Here is a 21,979-nt window from a genome sequence, read left to right as displayed (position 1 = left end):
CCTCACGTCGGGGCGAAGGCCTGACCGCTGCTACGCTGTCGGCTAATGCGTTTACCTTCGGGGCATCGAGAGGTCGAGCAATGTAACTTGAGGTATTACATAATTAGGTCTCCTGTGTGCGCGCGTGTGTGTGTGTGTGTGTGTGTGTGTGTGTGTGTGTGTGTGTGTGTGTGTGTGTGTGTGTGTGTGTGTGTGTGTGTGTGTGTTAAAAGTGGGAATTACCATTGGCAAATCTCCAGAACTGGCTGCCGATAACAAAGCTGTGGAAGGAAAACAGGTTACACACGTACACAAAATTACACACAGACAAACACACACACACACAAAAACAAATACACACGTTAGCCAAACCAGTTGAGACAGGCTGAGGATTGTGTTTTGATCTGTGACTGTGATGCATCGTAAATGTAGAATGGAGAAATACATTCATCATTCAGTTTCGTTTCGCAGGTTTTATTTGGTTTCAGCAGTCATTTCCTTAAAGAGGAGACACGCTTTTAACATGTGTTGGAGCTACATCGTTCTGTTGTGGTCTTGCAGCACAAACCACAAACGGGTGATAAAGTTGAACTCAAGTTTAATTAATCTAAGAATATAAATTCCCCCAAAAATATTCAGACATTTCAAATGAATGCACGCTGCCCAGCCCAGGCAACTGTTACCTCACTGCAACGATTAAAAGTTAAATGGCGAGTAATCGCATAGTATTTGTGACTTACTGCAAGTGTAATTGAATGTAAAGAAAGTGGAACTAAAAACATAACAATCTGATATGAATGTTGACATTCTTTGGGCCAAACCTTTTAAAATCTAAGTAAAAAAAAAGAGAATGTATGTTAACTTGTCCAGCCCAAAAAATGGCATGTGATTACCCGTAATAAAGTGGTTATGCCCAAATCAGACACAGTTCCCTTTTAATGTAAGCTGATTGAGGGAAAAGCATTGAGAAGCATGGAGTAACTCTGAGGACATGTCTGTACATGTCTGCACATGTCCTCAAAAGGCCCGCAGAAACACTTGTTTATATTTCGAAGGCCATTTCAATTGCACAAACAGTAAAGCATCTTTCAATATTTCATGGATAAATACGTAGAGATTAGAGATTCATTCACATGAGATGTGTCCTACTGCAATGGAGAAATCCTGAAGGCACTTCTGTGTTCTGGGTTTGTGTGTGTGAGTGTGTGTGTGTGTGTGTGTGTGTGTGTGTGTGTGTGTGTGTGTGTGTGTGTGTGTGTGTGTGTGTGTGTGTGTGTGTGTGTGTGTGTGTGTGTGTGTGTGTGCGCACTTCCTACCTTGCTCTTCAGGAGTCAGAGGTGCACTGGAAAGAAAATAAGAGGAGAAAAGATTGGTAGTTCATAATAGTGGATTTACTTCTTTATTCAAATATTCTGGTGAAAGAATAAACAGAGTATTCAACCATTAATATAAAAAGCCTCATTCCTTTTCAGCCTGTGTATCTATTCTATCTATCTATTCACTGAGTGTTCACATACATACATCAACATACAAGTATGTGTGTGTGTGTGTGTGTGTGTGTGTGTGTGTGTGTGTGTGTGTGTGTGTGTGTGTGTGTGTGTGTGTGTGTGTGTGTGTGTGTGTGTGTGTGTGTGTGTGTGTGTGTGTGTGTGTGTGTGTCTTTGTCTGCATGCATGTGTGTCTGTTCTTTTAAACCTTCATTGAACCAGGAAAATCCCCTTGAGATTAAAAATCTATTTTTCAAGGGAGACCTGGCCAAGAAAGGCAGCAGCATACAAAGCACACATAGTTAAGACAGAAGACAAAAGATAACACATTCAAAGAGAAATAGAAGTCAGCATAGGGAACACTTAAACATTGACATCTAAACAAATCTTCCTCTAATTCTTTCATTATGGATCTAAAAGCATTTAATGCAATTCATTCTTTCAGTTTCCACTTGTCATGCAAAGTATTCCATGCCTTAAGCGCAGAATACACAAAACCCCTTTTTCCATTTTCGGCACGGGCAATAGGGACTGACCGAATTGTTGTCTCAAAGAATCATTCCCGGACCTCTTGTGAAAGCTCTGGTGAGTCATAGCTTTACAATTTGTGGTTAACCACAAAGAAGCATGGTAAGCTGTGTCAGCCATATGAAGCCACTGCACAGAAATGCTTACACAAAATATCCCCGTAGTCAAACACAGGACAAAAAAGTTGAGGCAACAAGTCACCTTTTTTACATTACAAGGAAAGCGCAACTTGTAAAACTAAAGCCCAGTTTTAGCCTCAGTTTTTTTTTTTTTCTTCAGTTTGTGTCTGCATGCATGCGTGCGTGCGTGCGTGCGTGCGTGTCTGTCACCTATAGCTCCATGCTATAGCCTCATCCAGGGTGTGTGTTGGGTCTTACCCAACTGGCTCCACCACCAGGTCAGGCATTCCCATGGTGGCGGGGCCCAGGCTCACCGGGGGTCCCTCGGGGTCCAGGATGAACACCTCGTCCTGGCAAATCTCTGTCACAAAGTGGAGGTGCTCCTGCACGTACGCACACACACACACACACACACACACACACACACACACACACACACACACACACACACACACACACACACACACACACACACACACACACACACACACACACACACACACACACACACAGATTCCATCAGATAAGGCTAATTGTAACACGGTTTTAGTATATAGACCTTTTTTTGCGGAGGCCCACACACACGGTTGAGGGGGGTTGTGGGGGAAGGGGGGTTGCACTACCTGGGCCTTGTCGATGCGGTAGAAACGGTCCGCTGAGGTGGCTGTTGAAGAGCGGAAGATATGAAGATTCAAGAGATTCAGATTCAAAGGGTTTTACTAGTCACATACTCATACCGGAAATGTTTGTGTGACATACTCTGTATGAAACCATACATCACGTTGATTCACGTAAACAACCTTATTTATAATGTCCTTATTAAAGAGCACCTATTATGCTTTTTCAACTTTGATGACCTATAAACGTTGTTATAATGATTGTGCTGAGGGCTAAACCCTAGGGGCGCCGGTCGCCATTCACTTGTTCAAATTTCCGGGATTTATCTGCGTAGAACATTCCGGATTTTCCATGTATGGCAATGCTGCAACACACTCTACCGGAAGGTAACCAATCACAACGGAGTGGGGTTGGCAGGAGGGGGGCGAGGGGGCGAGGGGGCGAGGGGGCGGAGCGTTTCCCGAAAATCGACATTGTTTTTTGTGCGGTGATTCGTGTCAGGTTGCTCTATTAGGAGTCATCAATAAGAAATTAAGACCAGAAAAGTAGTATAATAGGAGATCTTTAATAACCGATTTAATCTCATGAGTGTTGTTATGCGTCTCATGCTTTGCGGTGGGGGGTTGGGTGAGAAGAATGGGCACATCTTTACCGACAATAGTTCTAAACATAATAGGTTCAGGTCATGTTACGTTCCTGGGATAATATACATATGGCGTGACTTGCAGCATGAGGTCATGCTGGTTTCTTTGAAGAAGTGTGTGTGTGTGTGTGCATGTGTGTGTTTCTCCACTTACAATCCAGGAAACTCCAGTTAGGCGAGAGTCTGGGGAACGAGCCTGTCCTCGGAAGACCCCGGCACTCGTCCTGCATGCACACGCACACGCGCACACACACGCACACGCACACGCACACGCACACACACACACACACACACACACACACACACACACACAGAGAGATTTATTTGATAACTGTGACAGAGGTCATCATTGATTAGGTGTGAATCACTACCATTGGCTCAATTAAGATAAAGAAACAAAAGGATAGAGAAGATAGGAAAAGCTAAAGACAGCTGGGCAATGAGGAAAACTGATAAGGAGAGAGCAGTGCAAAGGAGCAAAGAGGGTAGGAAGCAAAAAGAGGAGAGAAGGAGAGAAAGGGGGAGAGGCAGCGGGCGGGTAAGACTGCAGGATTGCAGATCCAAAGTGTTAACAGAAAGAGAAAGCTCGAAGAGAAAACGAAACTGAAAATGAAGTAGAAGAGTAATCAGAGAACACCACATGAGGGCACTAACGTACAACGTCACAATAAACTCCGCTGCCTTACCTGGTAGTGCACTCTGTGGCCTGTAGATGGCGCCTGGTGTAGGTCCTTGAAAACACAATAACAGAAGTTCCTCTTAATAATGCAGTTTCTTAACTCGATAAAAAAACAAAAACATAGATTTTGAATGCACTTAAATTACTATAATATCAGTGTTGTTCAGTGTAATGATGTTGATTGTGGTGATGGTGATGATTATGATGATGATGATGATGATGATGATGAGTCCTACCTCTTGCAGCCTGTCGATGTAGAGCCTGCATGTCTCCAGGTCACAGTCGCCCCTCACCACCACGATGCCCACTGCGATGGCTGGGACACACACACAAACACACGCACACGCACGGCACCGACACGACACACACACACGCACACACACACACACATAGACATACACAAAAAATGAACAAAAAATGATAAAATATTGTATCTTCACTGAACACATATCAAAGACCCCTCTACACACACTCCCCCCTCCCCCCTTCCCACACACACACACACACACACACACACACACACACACACACACACACTCCCCCCTCCCCCCTTCCCACACACACACACACACACACACACACACACACACACACAGATCTTACAGGTGTCTCGTAGGAGCTCCTTCTCGGACTGCAGTCTTTCGTACTCCTGTAGGCTGATCCGGTTGACCCGCACTCGCAGGCGGTCTGGGACGGCGTGAGGACTGCAGCACACACACACACACACACACACACACACACACACACGCACGCACACACACACACACACACACACACACACACACACACACACACACACACACACACACACACACACACACACACACACGCACGCGCAGGAAACACACACATGCCCCCACACACACACATACACACATAAAGAGGCATTAAAAATCAAGAGCAGCCTGAAATGTCCATGGAGGATAAGTGTCCAGGGGTAAGTACTCTATCTGTGTTTAATTAAGAGGCTCTTTACAAAGCCTGGTTGATTCTCTAATGCAGATCTAAGACGCTGAACGAGAATCCGTCCAGCATTGCCAGCTGATGAGCATTATAAGTCATTCATGGGTTGGTACTTCTTGTACAAAGCGACAATAGGGACCTGGGATGATGTATGAGTGGCCAAAAACACAAGTACGACCACAAAACACTTCTCTGTCTGTGAAACTTTGTGATCCAAACCTACAATCCGTCGTGATGGTGCCACACCGTGGTGATGTAGGGAATGACGACAACACCAGCTACTACTACTGAAAATAATCCCAGGCTGTGTTTGATTGGGCTCACTTGTTCCCCTGTTCCCCGTATAGTGAACGCTACACAGCACACTATTTAGGGAATATGTATAGGGGGATTTTTCATTATATACCGGAATTCCATGGGTGTAAAGTGTATTGGTTGTATAAACAAGCCACACATTTTGAAACAGTTTGTACAGGTGTATTGGCCACCAACTCTGGATTGCAGGTTTGTAAGGGCAGGTTGGGGCAATGGTAAAAGGATGATCGACGATGAGTTGCACATTATAGTGAAGAAAATAGTCCTTAAACTGCCCTGGAAGCTCCCATATGTGAGTATGTTTGTGAGTTATTCGACCAAAAGGGTGGTATGGTCAATAAATATTAGACATTTGTCATCAACATCTACTTTTTTTGCTCAAGCTCAAAGCGATACCTACGGTAGCCTTGAGGCTAAGTAGCACTTAGCATTGTAGCTCATAGCTAAACCTTTCACTTGAAGTTCTAGCTTTGAAAAGCCTGAACTTGAAGCCAATGGGAAGCGGTGTTAGCCCACTATGCAGTATGCAGTATGAACACGACACGAGGAGTCAAAGGGAGTGTGGAGGCGGAAGGAGGAATGTAAACGGCTCGTTTGGATAATGGAGGAGAGCTGGAACTCACAGTGGGGAGTTAAAGGCGTTTAGAGATCAGAGGAGCATCGCCGTGTTTCCATAGAAACCATGCGTTTTCCTCTGTACCCCTCTCTGCTTATCTCACAGACACACACTGACACACACACACACCAATAAAACACACACAGGACACGTCATCCCGTCACTGAACACACACAAACACACACGCACACACAAATAAAAGACACTGCACGACACCAAACACACATTAACGCACGCAAAAACTTACAAAAAACATGAACACGTGCACACACACAGACATAAAACACACACAGCACAACACAAAACCATAACACTCACCATAATACATGAGCACAAACCACGCACAAACACACACACACACACACACACACACACACACACAACACACACAAACACACACACAAACACATAAATAAAACACACACATCAGGCTCATCACAACACCACACACACACACACACACACACACACACACACACACACACACACACACACACACAGGTGGACAGAGGAGGTACTTACACAGAGAAGGAGTCGGGGGGGGCAGAGAGGCGGCGCAGCTCGGCTGCACGCACCTTCTGAACACTACAGCGGTGCACACACCACCACACACACGCCACCACGCGCACGCCACGCGCACGCCACGCGCACGCACACGCCGACAGAAGAAGAGGAGGAGGAGGAGGAGGAGGAGCAGCCCGGGGACGACAAGGTCGGGAAGGGAGGAGAGGAGATTAGGAGAGGAGGAAAGGGAAGGAGAGGAGGTAGGACAGGGAGAGGGGACGAGTGAAGGAGGGGAGGCAAGGGAGGGAGAGGAAACGATCGAAGGAGAGGAGGAAAGGGGAGAAGAGTAGGGAAGGGATGGAGGGGAGGCAAGGGGATCAGATAAGGGAAGGCGAGGAGACAGGATAAGGAGAGGAGGCAAGGGAAGGAGACAAGGAGATTGGATAAGGTTAGGAGGTGGGGCAAGGAGAGGCCAGCAGGGCATAGTATACAAGGAGATTAGGCAAGGAGAGGATATCAGGGCGGAGGAGCCGAGGAGAGGACATTAGACGCGGAGAGGAGAGAAGGAGATAGAAGGCAACAAGCAGAGAAAAGCGAATATACGACAAGGATGAGAACCAAAATTATCAAGGGGCATAAGAGAGGAAATTGGTGGACGAGAAAACGGACAAGAGTAGGAAAATAAATATAAAGTAATAATATAAATAATAAATATTAATAACATAAAAATTGAACAATTGAGGGACGGAAACAGTCAGAAAACAGAGGTTTTTATAGAGACCCAAAAAACAGAAAATAAACACAAAACGAAAAAGAAGACCAACAAAGAATTAGGCAGGTGGAAGATGAAGAACACCATCAAATAGGAGACAGAAAGACGACCATATAGACGTACATTCACATATATACACACAGAAAGAAGAGAGAGACAAACGGACAAAGCCCAGAGGTGTAAATGGACGAGAACACGATAAAGTAGCATACAGTATACAGGTAACACCAACGTAGGTTGAGCAAAGACACCAGTGTGTGTGCGTGTGTGTGTGTGTAGAAGTGTCCCTCTCTGTCGTATGCACACAGTGACACTAAAGGCTTAGTTATGGTTCCACGTCGACGCAACGCAAGGGGGTTTTCTGACCCGTTATGTCCTTGCGGACCCTCCTTGCATCCACTGCAAGGGCCTGACGTGCGCCTCCAAAAAATGATAACCTTGCATCGAAGGCGACGCAGCAGCGAGGGCTGTGATTGGTCTGCTCACTAAAACCCGACGCAGAACCAAAACAGATTCACGACTGCGTCAAAGCGTTTGCATGGTCATTGCGTTGTGTCGACGTGGAACCATAACTGAGCCTTGACACAGAAACCACTACAGCTAGAAGGAGGTCTATGCACAGACACTTTAGTAGTAGTAGCAGCGGTGGTAGTATTGAAGCTGAGGCACATGGCAAAGAGTCATGGGACGCACAGAGATAGATATTAGAGTGAAGCGAGGGAGGCAGGCGCAGGAACAGCAAGAGAACCCAGGAGAACGGTGCATTGGTCGTGTTTCTGTATGAGGTTGGCTTGATTGGAAGCAACAATGATGAAGCCTACTTTATTGGGTTTAAAGTAGGGTGACAGAATCTCACTTTTTTCGGGGAATTACTTTTTTAAGGTTTTATCCTCTTGGTTGTACAGTTAGATAGACAGGAAGATATGGGAGAGAGAGGGGAAGAAATTCAGCAAAGGACCACCGACAGGATTAGCTCTACCCGGTGAACCACAGTGCCGCCCCAACAGAATCCAACTTGCTGTCCTGAATGTATTTTCTTGTGCATTAAAGGTTGGGTATGGAATTCTCTTTTTTTGCCATTTTTTCAAAATTACTTGAAATCCTTATCATAACCCACTTACAGCCACTGAGTTAGAAGTACTGACATGACAATTAAACAAGTCAATCATCTGTGGAACGGGCCGGGCTCGAAAAACTCCAGCCAATGATTTCCAGAAGTACGTCAATCAAACGGTCGTACTGCACTCCCCCTCCCCCTCCCGCGCGCGTGACCCCTTTGTGCACATACTCAAAGCTCGTGACCCAGAGCAAGCTTCTGTTTGTTGTTATCCTGCGGTAGCTACTGGAGCTAGCTAACTAGCTGATCCACATTTGGTCCTAGCACTAGAAGACAACCCTAAACTCTAACCTAGCTAGCCTGGCTCGCTCTCGCGCATCTGTGTCCGCGCTCGTGCATGATTGCGCGTCCAATTTGTACTTGGAATTGGTGGAGTCAGAGTCAGTGTTGAAGGAGAGGGGGTAGGACCATTTGAGTTGGGTATTTTCAAAATCTGCTGGCGTATCGCAAATCCCATACCCAACCTTTAAGGGTTGAACGGTTTGGAGTTTTGCTTACTGTAACGTGCTCTTCTCCTCCTTCCTGGGCAGAGTACGACTCCTGACTATAAGTGCTGTACATTATAGCTTAATATTTGATACGGATACATTAGATGGCGGTAACACTGCAATACATCAATTTACCATTCATTTACTGTTTAACTAATGGTGTTCATGTTTACAGATGGTGTTCATATTGACTAAGGGAATGGTGTTCATGTTAATTAAGGAAATAATGCATACGTTATTTAATAGCGTAGAATCCTTAGTATCAATCCCCATAATCCTCACCCCAATGCAAATGCTATATAATTATGTTTATTACTGCCTTAACTAACCTTTTTGTAAAGTGTTACCTGGGTGATAATAGACAGAAAGGCCACAGTGTAATAGTATCAAATAAAAAAATAATAGCCTTAAGAATCGCAAGGCAGAAAAGATAGACATCATTAATCTAGGTGTTAGCTCACATGGCTCATCTTAATGGCTGGCATAATTGCCCAATGAATGGGGGCCGGACCTTCCTATCAAGGTGCACTGTGAAGTCTAAGACGGACATGAATATGATTTAAGGGAACCATAACAGAGATGGACTGTATCTTTATAGCACCGATATGAGTGGATTTCCAGCATGTAGGCGATGCAAGGAATGGAAATTTACCGGAAAAGTGCTGTGGTTTTTCAATTTTTTTTCAAAAGAGGAGTGGAACTGTCTGACAGCATAATGTGGAGTTGTCTGTCAGTGTGCTCTCTTCAAAAGAAAGCCATTTCTATGGTTGCGTCCTTTTCACAGTGAGGGACAGAGTGTGCACAGTGTACAGAATTCTTTGGGTAATTACGGGTCTTGGATTCATTGCTGTTTGAGATAAGAATCAGTGTACAGATTTTTTTTTTTTTTTAAGTTTCTTTTTTGGATTGTTTCGTAATGTATTCAGCTGTTCTCCTGTTAACCATGGAAGTATTTCTTTACTTGTACTTGCCTTAAGTGGAGCTGGCTATCTTACATTCTAGCGTCACTTTTAACAATCATTAATAGCGCCAATAAGTCACGTGGAAAAAGGTCAAGGACATTTAATGGCTGCTGCCCCGTTTCCTGTCTAAACGTGTGTGTGTGTGTGTGTGTGTGTTTGTGTGTATGCTGCTCACTCGTTGAGTAGGGGTACAGAGGTCCGTCTCTTGCTCTTCTGCACCATGTTGGCCTGGTTTCGGAGGGAGATGTGGAGAGTGGAGGGGGCTAGTCGGCAGGGCTCGCCATCCACCTGGGTGCACACACACACACACGCACACACACACATACACACACACACGCACACACACACACACACACACACACACACACACACACACACACACACACACACACACACACACACACACACACACACACACACACACACACGCACATGAACAAGACGCACACACACACACACGCACACACACACATGCAAACAAGACACACATGCATGCAAACAAGACGCACACACATGCACATGCACACACGTTCAAACATACACAGGCACACACACAAGCACACGCACACACACACACACACAGAGGGGTATATATATATTTATAAATATCTTTCTCATGCAACTACTGGAACCATGGTTTAATGGTTTTATGTGCACTCACCTGGACAGGGACGGTTTTAAACGTGGTGAGCACCACCTCCCGACACTGGTGCAGCCTCTCTCCGTGACCGCCAACCTGCAGCGCCGCCTGGTGGTGACAAGCTGTTACTACACCGACACGGCCACACACCGACAACAACATTGTAGCTGCCCGAATACATCTCTCTGGGATTTTTAATCACTGATGTTAGTTACGATCATACATAAGCGTCAGTAATAAATAGACAACGGGAGGGGCGTGAGTGGATATAATGCACCTAAAAATGAAAAAAAGTTCAGAAAGGACACACTTCTTTGTCCCTATCTGCTTGGACGTCACTTCCTCCTGGCTAGGGTTGGTTCTGGTTACAGAGTGGAGACAGGGCTCTCATCATCAGTTCAACTCCGACCGCTACATAAATTGGCCATTTAGAGCAAATTAACAATTCATGGTCCCTTTGCTTGATGCAATGGTTTCCATTCCCAGAAATCCGAACGCTCGGCTCGGAAGAAGCATGGCCATAACAACGCGGAGGTAGGGGTTTGATTCCCACTGGTGCCATTGCATGACGGGAAAACGGTTGCGGACAGAAGCTACTCCATGGTAAGACACTCTGGATAAAAGGGTGCACGGCTTTGCCTGCAGATGATTCATGTAAACGAGCCCTCTTTGACAGCGTTATTGTTTTAGGAGGTGATCTGTTGTCTGCTGTGGGCGCCTCTGCGTTCACATGAGCCCATGCAACATTAAGGGACTGTGAACCATCATCATCTTCCTTCACAAAAGAGATCCATCAGGATGCACAACGACACTAAAGCACTAGGCCACGACTGTTCAAGCCCCATCGATGCCCCGTTCCCCTCGCACTGCTTCTGTCTCTCAATCTCTCTATGTGTCGCAATATCTCCCTATCTCTCTCTCTCTCTCTCTCTCTCTCTCTCTCTCGCTTTGTCTCAATTCAAATCAATTTGACCAAATAGTTCTGACATGCATCCCGCTGTGTTTCTATGTCTCTCTTTCGTTTTGTCTCAAACTCGGTCTCGATGTCTCTCTCTATTTGTGTCTCTCTCTATGTCTCTCTCTCGTTTTGTCTCTCGGTGTGTCTCTCTTGTTTTGTCTCTCACTGTGTCTCTATGTCTCTCTCTCGTTTTCTCTCTCACTGTGTTTCTATGTCTCTCTCTCGTTCTGTCTCTCACTGTGTCTCTATTGCCGCTTTTCCACCGCACATGTAGCTCGACTCGACACGACACGACTCGACACGACTCGACACGGTAGCAGCGCGGGTCCTTTTCCACCGCAAATAGTACCTCCGGGACGTGGGCGGGGTCGGCTGCGCGAAAGGGCCGTGACGTATTTTTGTACGCGACCCAAACAACACCTACGTAACCCACACATGGACAGAACCCACATAACAACAATGGAGAACATCGATGCGATGGTATTCGTGTTCGTATTATTAGCTGGCAGGTTGAAGAAGTGGAATATGTTGGCTGCGGCGCTGCTATGGCTGTTACCAGCATGGTTGCCATGTCGCTCTCGTGACTTCGTCACACTCTCTGGCCAATCAGTGGCCGGCCGTCTGCCGACGTCACCTTTTAGCATCGGCTCAGCCGCTTGGAACCTAGAGCGAGGCGGTACTAGAAAAAGCAGCCACTTCAGGTACCAGATACCATGTTTTCGCGGTGGAAACGCAAAAAAGGCGAGCTGAGTCGAGTCGAGTCGAGTCGTGTCGAGCTGGTACCATGCAGTGGAAAAGCGGCATAAGTCTCTCTCTCACTGTGTCTCTCCCTCCCTCTCTCGTTCTGTCCCTCACTGTGTCTCTATGTCTCTCTCTCATTGCGTCTCTCTGTCCCTCTCTCATTCTGTCTCTCACTGTGTCCCTATGACTCTCTCTCGTTCTCTCTCTCACTGTGTCTCTATGTCTCTCTCTCACCAGGGAGGCCATGGTGAAGCCGATGACCTCGATGCAGCCGTCGTCGTGACGCTGCGGCTCAAAGTCCCGGTGGTCCCCTGTGTTCCCCCACGGCATGGTGCCTGCACAGTACCTACACACACACACACACACACACACACACACACACACACACACACACACACACACACACAAAAACAACAAAAACAAGCAAAGAGCTGTGTTGAGGTCTTTGTAGCTTGTGTTGATGGTGCAGTGCTGTGGCCTGCTGTGTGGGGACGCTACCTGGGGATGTTGAGGAACACGATGCACTGGAACTTCAGCTCCTGGATCTTGGGAGTGAGATCCGTACCGTCGCACTAGAGTCCCCCCCACACACACACACACACAGAAGCACACAAACACACGCGTGCACATACACATACGGAGACACACACAAACACACAAACACACACGCGCATATCAATACACACACATACACACAAACAGCAACCAATCAGTCAATATTTTGTATTTTATCTATATTTTTTACTTATCTATATTAGATTTGGTACATAGGCAGAGAGAAGGAGACAGAGGAAGTGAGGACCTCTGTGTGTGTGTGTGGGCTGTGTGTGTGTCTGTTTGTATCACTCACCACCACTTTGACGTGCTTCGACAAGTCCCTCGAGCTTCTTTGGAGGAAATCTGAGAATGCAGCCTGAACACACACACACACACGCACACGCACGCACACGCACACGCACACGCACACGCACACACACACACACCAAATCGAATTAACACTGATTACTTCCCTTGTTTAACACAACCCCTGCCCTGACATATCCTCAACCCCCACAAAAACTCGAGAAGTATGTTCTGTGGTAAGATGACAAGCTGTAAACCTCAGGCACCTTCTCACTCACACCTACACACATACGCAAAATATGTATGGTAAGATGACTGCTACCAAACGTCCAAACCTCAATGTACTAACACACACCCACACACACACACACACACACACACACACACACACACACACACACACACACACACACACACACACACACACACACACACACACACACACACCTACACATTCACACACACTTTGTCTGAGCGCAGGGGGTTGATTGCTCGCTCGTTCGCGTCGTCGCTAGGGTGACACCCTGCGAAAGTGCGTTCACACTCACCCCTGCATAGAACATCTTGTTGCGGAAGCGACTGTTGAACTTCTCGGGATTGGCCTCTGACATCAACAGAGAGAGAGGTAGAGGGAGGGAAAGAGAGAGGATGCAGACTGAATGCATAAACACACACGCTGACAGAAACAGAAAGCCGCCGCAGGACTACGTGACTAAAGACTCAAGACTGAGCCCGAGATCTGGACCGTGCGTTTTAATTGGATTGTGTTCAATCGGTGCGCCCTCTAGCATGGGCCTATTAGCCACAAGAAAGCAGCCCATAATATGTTGATTTCACTTGATTAACTAAGTCATGGAAAAGGTATAAATAGAATATGATCATAACAGGCCAGGCCTGGCCTGTTATGATCATATTCTATTTATACCTTTTCCATGACTCTGTTAGACTGGGCCTGGCCTGGCGTGGCCAGATCAGACAAGACCGGAGGAGACCGGATCAAACAAGACGGATCAGAGGAAGACAGCCCAGATCAGAGGAGAACAGACCAGAGCAAAATCAAACGCGACACATCAGAAAAAAAACAAGAAGACAACAGGACGGAGGTAAACCGGGTAAAAATGCATAAAAGAAAAAATTGAAGCTTGAGCTGGACCGACCTCGTGATTCGTGGAATTCCAGGGTGACGTGGGCGTCGAACCCCAGACTGAAGTAGTTGTTGAAGACGTTGAGCGGCAGCTGATGGAGAAATCACAACATCGGCGGTCAGCATTCATATCTTTAGATCCATCAGTCATTCGGTATATATAGATGTGGAAATGCGGGGCGATTGAAAATTGACTGCAGTGATACAGTGCTTTTTTGTACCATCCAACCCGCTCTACCTCCTGAGCCACTGCTGCCCGTTTGTGCTTCTCATGTTGTGTGCGTCGATCTATTACTGTGCTGTGCTTAACTAACTTCCTGTCAGGAATGAATGAAGAATATCTTATCTTATATAAAAAACATCTACCCCTGGAAACCCCAGAGCGTCCCGCCCTCTATCCATTCATCCATCCATCCATCATAAATCCATCAGTTTTTCATCCATCAATCCATTCATCATCAATCTATCATCCATCTATTCAACCACCCATCCATCTATTCATCTGTCCATCAACCCAACCATCCATCCTCCACCACATATTTCTACTCAACATAGATTTCATGTAGAATAGAAATATGTGTGTGTTATCTAAATGAGATAACACATGTATTATCGAGAGGCCTGTCCCGAACCAGCAGTAGCGAACAAGAAATGTCCATCCCTCCATCCCTCCATCCGTGACCTCTGACCTTCTGTGTGCCCTCCTCGGGGGGCTGGGCGGGGCTGTTCTCCACCAGCAGGTTCCAGCGGTCCAGCTGCACCACCGAGCCGTCCTCCACGTGGCACAGCACCTTGGACACCGGCTCGTCCGTGTAGCCCTGGGGGGCGAGAGAGGTAGAGGTAAAGAGAGAGAGAGAGAGAGAGAGAGAGAGAGAGAGAGAGAGAGAGAGAGAGAGAGAGAGAGAGAGAGAGAGAGAGAGAGAGAGAGAGAGAGAGAGAGAGAGAGAGAGAGAGGGGATAGAGCAAGGGAGGGGGGAGAGAGATGGAGATGGATGTATAGAGAGAGGGAGAGAGACAGAGGGGGGAGAGAGGTAAAGGGAGTTATGCATAAATTATGAGTAGACAGTGGGTGGTCCAACTCAAGAGTGCCGTAGCTGTCTTTAAAATATGCTAATATGCTTTGTTGAATATTTTTCTCTCTTCTTTTTCAAATAAGAGCTAATAACCGTGGACAGTTTAATATTCAGCACACAATATAAATGTCAAAGTCATTGAAGGTGTTCAGGTCGGGTTAGTGACACAGCAAATTGAAACCTGCAGATTGAATTGACCTTTATTGGCATGACACACATGCACACACACACACACACACACACACACACACACACAGAACTGCATCTCCACCCACAGTAATAACAGTAGCATTAACCTCGCTGCTGACTGAATTGCCAGGTCATTGGGGCTGAAGATGGGAGGTGCAAGCTTGTCCTCTTATTCTCTCTCTCTCTCTCTCTCTCTCTCTCTCTCTCTCTCTGTCTCTCTCTCTCTCTCTCTCTCTCTCTCTCTCTCTCTCTCTCTCTCTCTCTCTCTCTCTCTCTCTCTCTCTCTCTCTCTCTCTCTCTCTCTGCTCTCTGTTCATCCCTCTCCTCTGAGGTCATTACAATACACTACACTTTTTGACTCAATCATCAGTTGTAATGCGTCTCTCTATCGCATCCTTCCTCCTGGCAGAAAGGTCGTCCCTCGCTCTCCCCTGCTCTCTCTCTCTCTCTTCATCCCTGGTCTCTCGCTCTATCTCCGTTTCCATGTTATTATGAACAAGGTCGCCACCAAAGGCACAAGTACACACACACAGGCTTTCCTTCTGTATCACACAAAGAGAGAGCATGAGAGATGGGGAGGGAGAGAGGCAGAGAGAGAGAGGGAGAGAGAGAGAGAGAGAGAGAGAGAGAGAGAGAGAGAGAGAGAGAGAGAGAGAGAGAGAGAGAGAGAGAGAGAGAGAGAGAGAGAGAGATGGAGAGAGAGAGAGAGAGAGAGAGAGAGAGAGAAGGACAGAGAGACAGAGAGAGAGAGAGAGAGAGAGAGAGAGAGAGAGAGAGAGAGAGAGAGAGAGAGAGAGAGAGAGAGAGAGAGAGAGAGAGAGAGAGAGAGAGAAAGAGATGGAGAGAGAGAGAGAGAGAGAGAGAGAGAGAGAAAGAGATATGGAGAGCTTTTGATAAGTGGCTATTGCGGCTGCCTCACTGACACAATAATAACCACTTTAAAAGCGAAACAAAGGCGCGCACACACACACACAACTGCACGCACACACATGCATTGGACACACAAACAAACACATACACACATGCACACAGATCCAAACAGATCCAAAACAGGCTTACAAACGCAAAAGCAAATGGAGAAATACAAAAAGGGTGAATTGTTTTGTTGTTTGAAAAGGTCCTGCCCGGCATGTACCTCCCTTCATCTCCCCATCGTGATGCATCCATCTCTAATATTTATTCAATTAAATTCAACAAGCTTAAGCTGTTTCTATCTGTGTATATATTAATCTATATCAGTGTGTGCGTGCGTGCATTCCTTTGTGTGTCATGGGGAGAGACCTCATACCAACACACCAGGGGTGTAACGGTACACTGGAGCCACGGTTTGGTTCATACATCGGTTCAGACATCACGGTTCGGTACGAGTTCGGTACAATGAAGGGAAAAGAAAAAACTAAAATGCAGAAGGCAATTCTTTTTTATTGTCTCAGGATGTACCACCTAGTGTCAATCTCTCCCGTGAGCTAGCTGCAACAGCCTGAACTGTGTAATCCAAGATGTAAACAGTAAACAACAAGTACCCCACATCACCTCCAGGCTCCATCAGTAACTTGTAAACACAATAAGACAATCAGTTATAAAACTGAAAATTCAACATGTCTTATTTATGAAACTGCAAAGTACACAGCATTTGCGCATTTCCACCGGAGGGTGCGGGTGGGTTCGGTGCGGCGTGGTGGAGTAGTGAAGGTGCAGTTCGGTGCAGCTCGCGTTTCCACCACCGACAGTATGGTAGGGGGGGGGGGGGCATTGTTAGCATTGTGACCTCATGGCAGCCCGACATAGTGTAGCCTCCTAAAAAGAGGAACGCGCACAATGAGCAAAGTTCAACCATGTAGGAAGTCCAAGAAGGACGGCAAACTTTTGTGCGTCATTTTCTTCAATAAACTAAGCTTTTGTCGTTGTCCAGAAATACCTCACGGATAATGTGATGTTTATTATTCCCCTGCCTCACGGAAGTGCGGTTCTGTCGACCAATCAACGGACTGCGTGTGTAGCTCGAACTTGCCGGGACCCTTTCAGGCGTCTCAGTTGTCCCTGAAGATCGCGGATCTAACGTTAGTTCGGCATTACATTAATTAATTCGCACGGCAGTTTTATTTAATTTTATACCATGCATTCTCCATGTAAATCCATGCACCGTACCGATTTGGTTCAATACAAATACATGTATCGTTACGCCCCTACAACACACACACACACACACACACACACACACACACACACACACACACACACACACACACACACACACACACACACACACACACACACACACACACACACACACAGGTCCCTCCCCATGTCTCTCCATCAAACTACTCTCATTCATACACACGTTCACACTCAACAGGGGGATTGGAGTAACAGCTTATTGTTGAGTAAGGAGAGGAGAGGAGAGGAAGAGGGAGGTGGGGGGAGGTGAGAGAAGGGAGAATAGGTGAGGGGAGGTGAGAAAGGGTTAGGAGAGGAGAGGGGAGGGGATGTGAGGAGATGATAGGGGAGGTGAGCAAAGTTGAGGAGAGGAGAGGAGAGAGGAGCTGAGAAGAGGTGAGTTGAGGAGGTGAGGAGAGGTGAGGTGAGTGAGGTGCGGCGGGAACAGGTAAGTGGAGAGGAGAAGAGGTGAGTTGAGGAGAGGTGAGTAGAGGGAGGTGAGGAGAGTAGAAGAGAGGTTAGAGAAGAAAAGCAAGGAGAGGAGAAGCCATGATATGAAGGAGAGAGGAAATGAAAGTTAAATAAAGATAGTAGATACAAAGTCAAAATCAGTAAATGTCTCTAAAGAGTCGCTGGTGTATGAGATGTAGTGCAGTCCCTCGTGACTGCACAAATTAAGAACCAATCCAACTTGATTAACCAACGAACACATCACAAAACAGGGTTAGTGTGCTGAGCTTCGAAGGAAGCCAATGCAAAAAAAAATACAGTACTGTTTACAACGTCACAGGAAGTGTGATGCAACAGCTCTGCTCATGGGCTCGGAAATAATTTGAATAAAATGAGAAAACAGAGAGACAGCAATATTCGAATGGCAAGGGCATTATTGGTGACGTCAATGCACCCACTTTAAAATGGTGGTGACAAACACAGGCGTACACATAAACACATAACCGCACACACATACACCACGCACACGTCAAGGCCAGGGAAAGAGCTCACCCCGCCCCAGTTGAGCGTCCTGGCGAGGTCATTTCCTGTTCCCAGAGGAAGTACAGCCACGGGGGGTTGGGGGTTCATCTGGAGCTCATCGAGGGTGGACAGGATCCACCCCACCTAGAGAGAGAGAGAGAGAGAGAGAGAGAGAGAGAGAGAGAGAGAGAGAGAGAGAGAGAGAGAGAGAGAGAGAGAGAGAGAGAGAGAGAGAGAGAGAGAGAGAGAGAGAGAGAGAGAGAGAGAGAGAGAGAGAGAGAGAGAGAGAGAGAGAGAGAGAGAGAGAGAGAGAGAGAGAGAGAGAGAGAGAGAGAGAGAGAGAGAGAAATGGACAATGAGGGTAAGTAATAAAAAGGAATGGATGATAAATACTTCAACAATAGATATTTTTTTGGTTCAACCAATCAGAAGAAAACAGTTTCTCTGGCCCACCGTCCCATCTCCCCCACAGGCCAGGATCCTCAGATTTGGCACTTTTCTGTAGAGCTCCAACCTGGCAACACAAGAGGGCAGGGGGCAGAACCGAAATGTGAAATGGAACCACAACATCAACCCCGCCGAGACCATTAAAACCAAGCTGATGAAACCAGCAGCTTGAAGGCTGCTACATGCTGACAGCTCGGGCCCACAAAAATAAAAAAGTAATGTTCTTATATCCTTGACTGAAATCAGTCTTGTGAGGACCAAATGTGCAGACAGTTATTGAATAATTTTGCATTGATTTCGATGTGTGATATATTGTGGGCCGTGGTAGCCAATCAGGTGAAGGGAACAGGCTTTGCACCAGCTGGAGCCAATCAGACATACTGATTACTCATTTAACTAACTTGTTTACTTGCTAATCATCCTATCGAAATCAAATAAATTGGGTCGCAGCACAAAAACAACAAAGTTACATATTGGTTGCCAATACATCTTATTGCTTGGGTTCTATACTATTACTTATCAACGATTATTAGTCATGTTTAACATTATTATTCATGTTAAATATGATTTAACATGAATCTATTTTTATGACAATGATATCAAATTCTGTTATATATATATATATATATATATATATATATATATATATATATATATTCATTTAGTACTTTTATGTACAAGAACGTCCTAAGCGAGCATATAGGGGTTACCCATCTTTCTGAAGGAAGCCTAGTGTAAACCGGGGTTGGGGGTTTGAAGCCATAACCCTCCAGCAGTACACTGGAGCCCTGTGGGTACTCACGCCTCTCGGAGACCCCCCTGGGACAAGTCAAAGACCTGCCGCGGGTTCAGGATCCACATGAACATCTGCAGCACCTTGGTGCCCTGGGAGAGAGAGGTAGACGCATGGGAGATAGAGAGACTGAGAGATGTGGTTGAAAAATAAGTCCTCTCACTCATTTTAACCAAATGTCTACAAAATGAAAAAAAATAATATTAAATAAAGCATTTCATTAAATTAAAAAACGACAAAAACTTCTTCTACTAATCTACTACAACTAATAATGCAATACTGTAGATATTATAACAACAGTAACAAATGAAGATGCTAATAATAACTACAATCAATACAAAAAAACTAAATAGTAATAAAGCATGTTGCCAATGCTTTTTAGTTTGGCTAATGGAACAATGCGGACTGGTGATTAGTCGGATGAGTTCGATAGTTGCCTCTTCTGACCTGGTTGCCCCCACTCTTGGGGTTGACGAAGACCAAGATGGGCTTCATCAGTGGCGAGGGGAGGGGCTTCAGCATGAAGGGACGCCATTTGGACTCCTACAGCCACAGGTAGATAGGACAAGACATTACAAATGTATTGGGAAATTTCGTTTTTGTACCCTTGAATGAGACCAAAACGACATCTCCCATGAGCTTATTTTAAGCCCCCTTTGTTGCACAAAAAATAAATAAAAAATAAATGTGTTTTGTTTTTTGAGAGGAAACAAAAGGGGATGGTAGCAAACGTTGAGAAGAATCAATAGCGTTGATGTATTCAGACAGTAAGGCGAGTGACAGTTACTGCGACAGTTAGATGGAGAGAGAGAGAGAGAGAGAGAGAGAGAGAGAGAGAGAGAGAGAGAGAGAGAGAGAGAGAGAGAGAGAGAGAGAGAGAGAGAGGATAATACAAACTGATATAAGGCACAAGTACACACACAAGTAAATATATAAGACAAAATAAATACATAAAAAGAAGGGAACCCTCTGGCAAGCATTAGCAATGATTATGGGCAGTCGACTCAAGGACTCTCTGAAAGTCCTTCATTGTTATAAAATAGATGCAATCAAAGCTTAATTATGATGACCCTGATAGGCAGATACACAGCAGAACACATTAGGCACTGACCCAAAACATGTGTTCTCTCTCTCTCTCTCTCTCTCTCTCTCTCTCTCTCTCTCTCTCTCTCTCTCTCTCTCTCTCTCTCTCTCTCTCTCTCTCTCTCTCTCTCTCTCTCTCTCTCTCTCTCTCTCTCTCTCTCTCTCTCTCTCTCTCTACTTACATCCAGGCCCTTCTTGCTTGTCCTCCGTTTGAACGACGTTCGCTTTTTCCTTCTGGCGGAGTTCTTCAACGAGCTCTGGACACGCACACACATGTGCAAACAAACAAACAAACAAACAAACACACACACACACACACACACACACACACACACACACACACACACACATACACACACACACACACACACACACACACACACACACACACACACACACACACACACACACACACACACACACACACACACACACACACACAAATCCAGTTAGTTAGTGTCATAGTTAGTTAGTGTCAGTGAAATGTATATGTTTCATATGTTCATATTTGATGGAGCTGGTGGATGTGTGTGCATGCCGGTGTGTCTGTGTGTGTATGTGTGTGTATGTGTATGTGTCTACCAGGGGTTTCCGGACTTTGATGATCCATGAGGGGGGTACGATGACCCCAGCGTGGGCCCCTAGGGAGCAAGGCTCCTCTATCTGATGCAGCATGAAGCAGGTCACCTTGTTGTGGAACTGGAGACAAAGCCCACCGGAATCAACGCTGAATGCATAGCAGGCGAGTTGGATCATTCATAAAAGGCCTGTCTGTACGGCCGAGATATCACAGGTGAGCCCTGCCCTGTGTAGTGCACCCTGTGTCTCGCCAACGAAAAGGAAATAGATTCATGTTGTTCTGGAAGGGGCAAAAACGTAGCAGGGCTGTTACACTGTTCCACTAGTTGCATATCGGACAATATCTTTCGAGACATCGCCGTGACGTGAGCTTAGGGCTTTAGCCTGTAACAAAAAAGGGAACCAGAAAACAAAATAACCACAAAGGGAATATTTGTATTGCATTACTGTGAATTGCCTTTTAAACATTGGTTTCTATTCAATCCTTCGTTTCCTTCTGAGCCGGCGGGCGCATTTAGCCCAAACAGAGTCGGTTGATAAACAAATATTGCTCTATTTTTATTAAGCAGT

At 45.9% G+C, this 21,979-nt stretch overlaps 1 protein-coding gene across 6 annotated transcripts in view; it reads right to left on the bottom strand.

The window, feature by feature from the left end:
* The window catches only part of dgki (diacylglycerol kinase, iota), a 61,897-nt gene that overhangs the window by 8,690 nt on the left and 31,228 nt on the right, over positions 1–21,979 (bottom strand). For 4 of the 6 annotated variants that reach the window (XR_003973985.1, XM_030341527.1, XM_030341525.1 and 1 more), the window contains exons 8-30: positions 21,413–21,529; positions 21,013–21,087; positions 20,195–20,290; positions 19,757–19,839; positions 18,961–19,021; positions 18,538–18,651; positions 14,806–14,934; positions 14,130–14,208; positions 13,521–13,576; positions 12,980–13,042; positions 12,628–12,701; positions 12,364–12,475; positions 10,452–10,538; positions 9,966–10,078; positions 6,470–6,532; positions 4,657–4,757; positions 4,290–4,369; positions 4,061–4,105; positions 3,529–3,598; positions 2,737–2,777; positions 2,372–2,496; positions 1,296–1,321; positions 223–260 (exon numbers count right to left, since the gene is read on the bottom strand). Coding sequence is in view for 5 of the 6 variants with exons in the window: in XM_030341527.1 (XP_030197387.1) it covers positions 223–260; positions 1,296–1,321; positions 2,372–2,496; positions 2,737–2,777; positions 3,529–3,598; positions 4,061–4,105; positions 4,290–4,369; positions 4,657–4,757; positions 6,470–6,532; positions 9,966–10,078; positions 10,452–10,538; positions 12,364–12,475; positions 12,628–12,701; positions 12,980–13,042; positions 13,521–13,576; positions 14,130–14,208; positions 14,806–14,934; positions 18,538–18,651; positions 18,961–19,021; positions 19,757–19,839; positions 20,195–20,290; positions 21,013–21,087; positions 21,413–21,529 (1,848 nt within the window). In the remaining variant the exon portion in view is untranslated. The remainder of the gene's footprint in view (positions 1–222; positions 261–1,295; positions 1,322–2,371; positions 2,497–2,736; positions 2,778–3,528; positions 3,599–4,060; positions 4,106–4,289; positions 4,370–4,656; positions 4,758–6,469; positions 6,533–9,965; positions 10,079–10,451; positions 10,539–12,363; positions 12,476–12,627; positions 12,702–12,979; positions 13,043–13,520; positions 13,577–14,129; positions 14,209–14,805; positions 14,935–18,537; positions 18,652–18,960; positions 19,022–19,756; positions 19,840–20,194; positions 20,291–21,012; positions 21,088–21,412; positions 21,530–21,979) is intronic. The other 2 variants (XM_030341528.1, XM_030341529.1) reach the window with 1 other exon arrangement.

This window comes from Gadus morhua, chromosome 19, assembly GCF_902167405.1.
Source record: "Gadus morhua chromosome 19, gadMor3.0, whole genome shotgun sequence".
Lineage (NCBI taxonomy): Eukaryota > Metazoa > Chordata > Actinopteri > Gadiformes > Gadidae > Gadus > Gadus morhua.
This window is presented reverse-complemented; position numbering and strand designations above follow the sequence as displayed.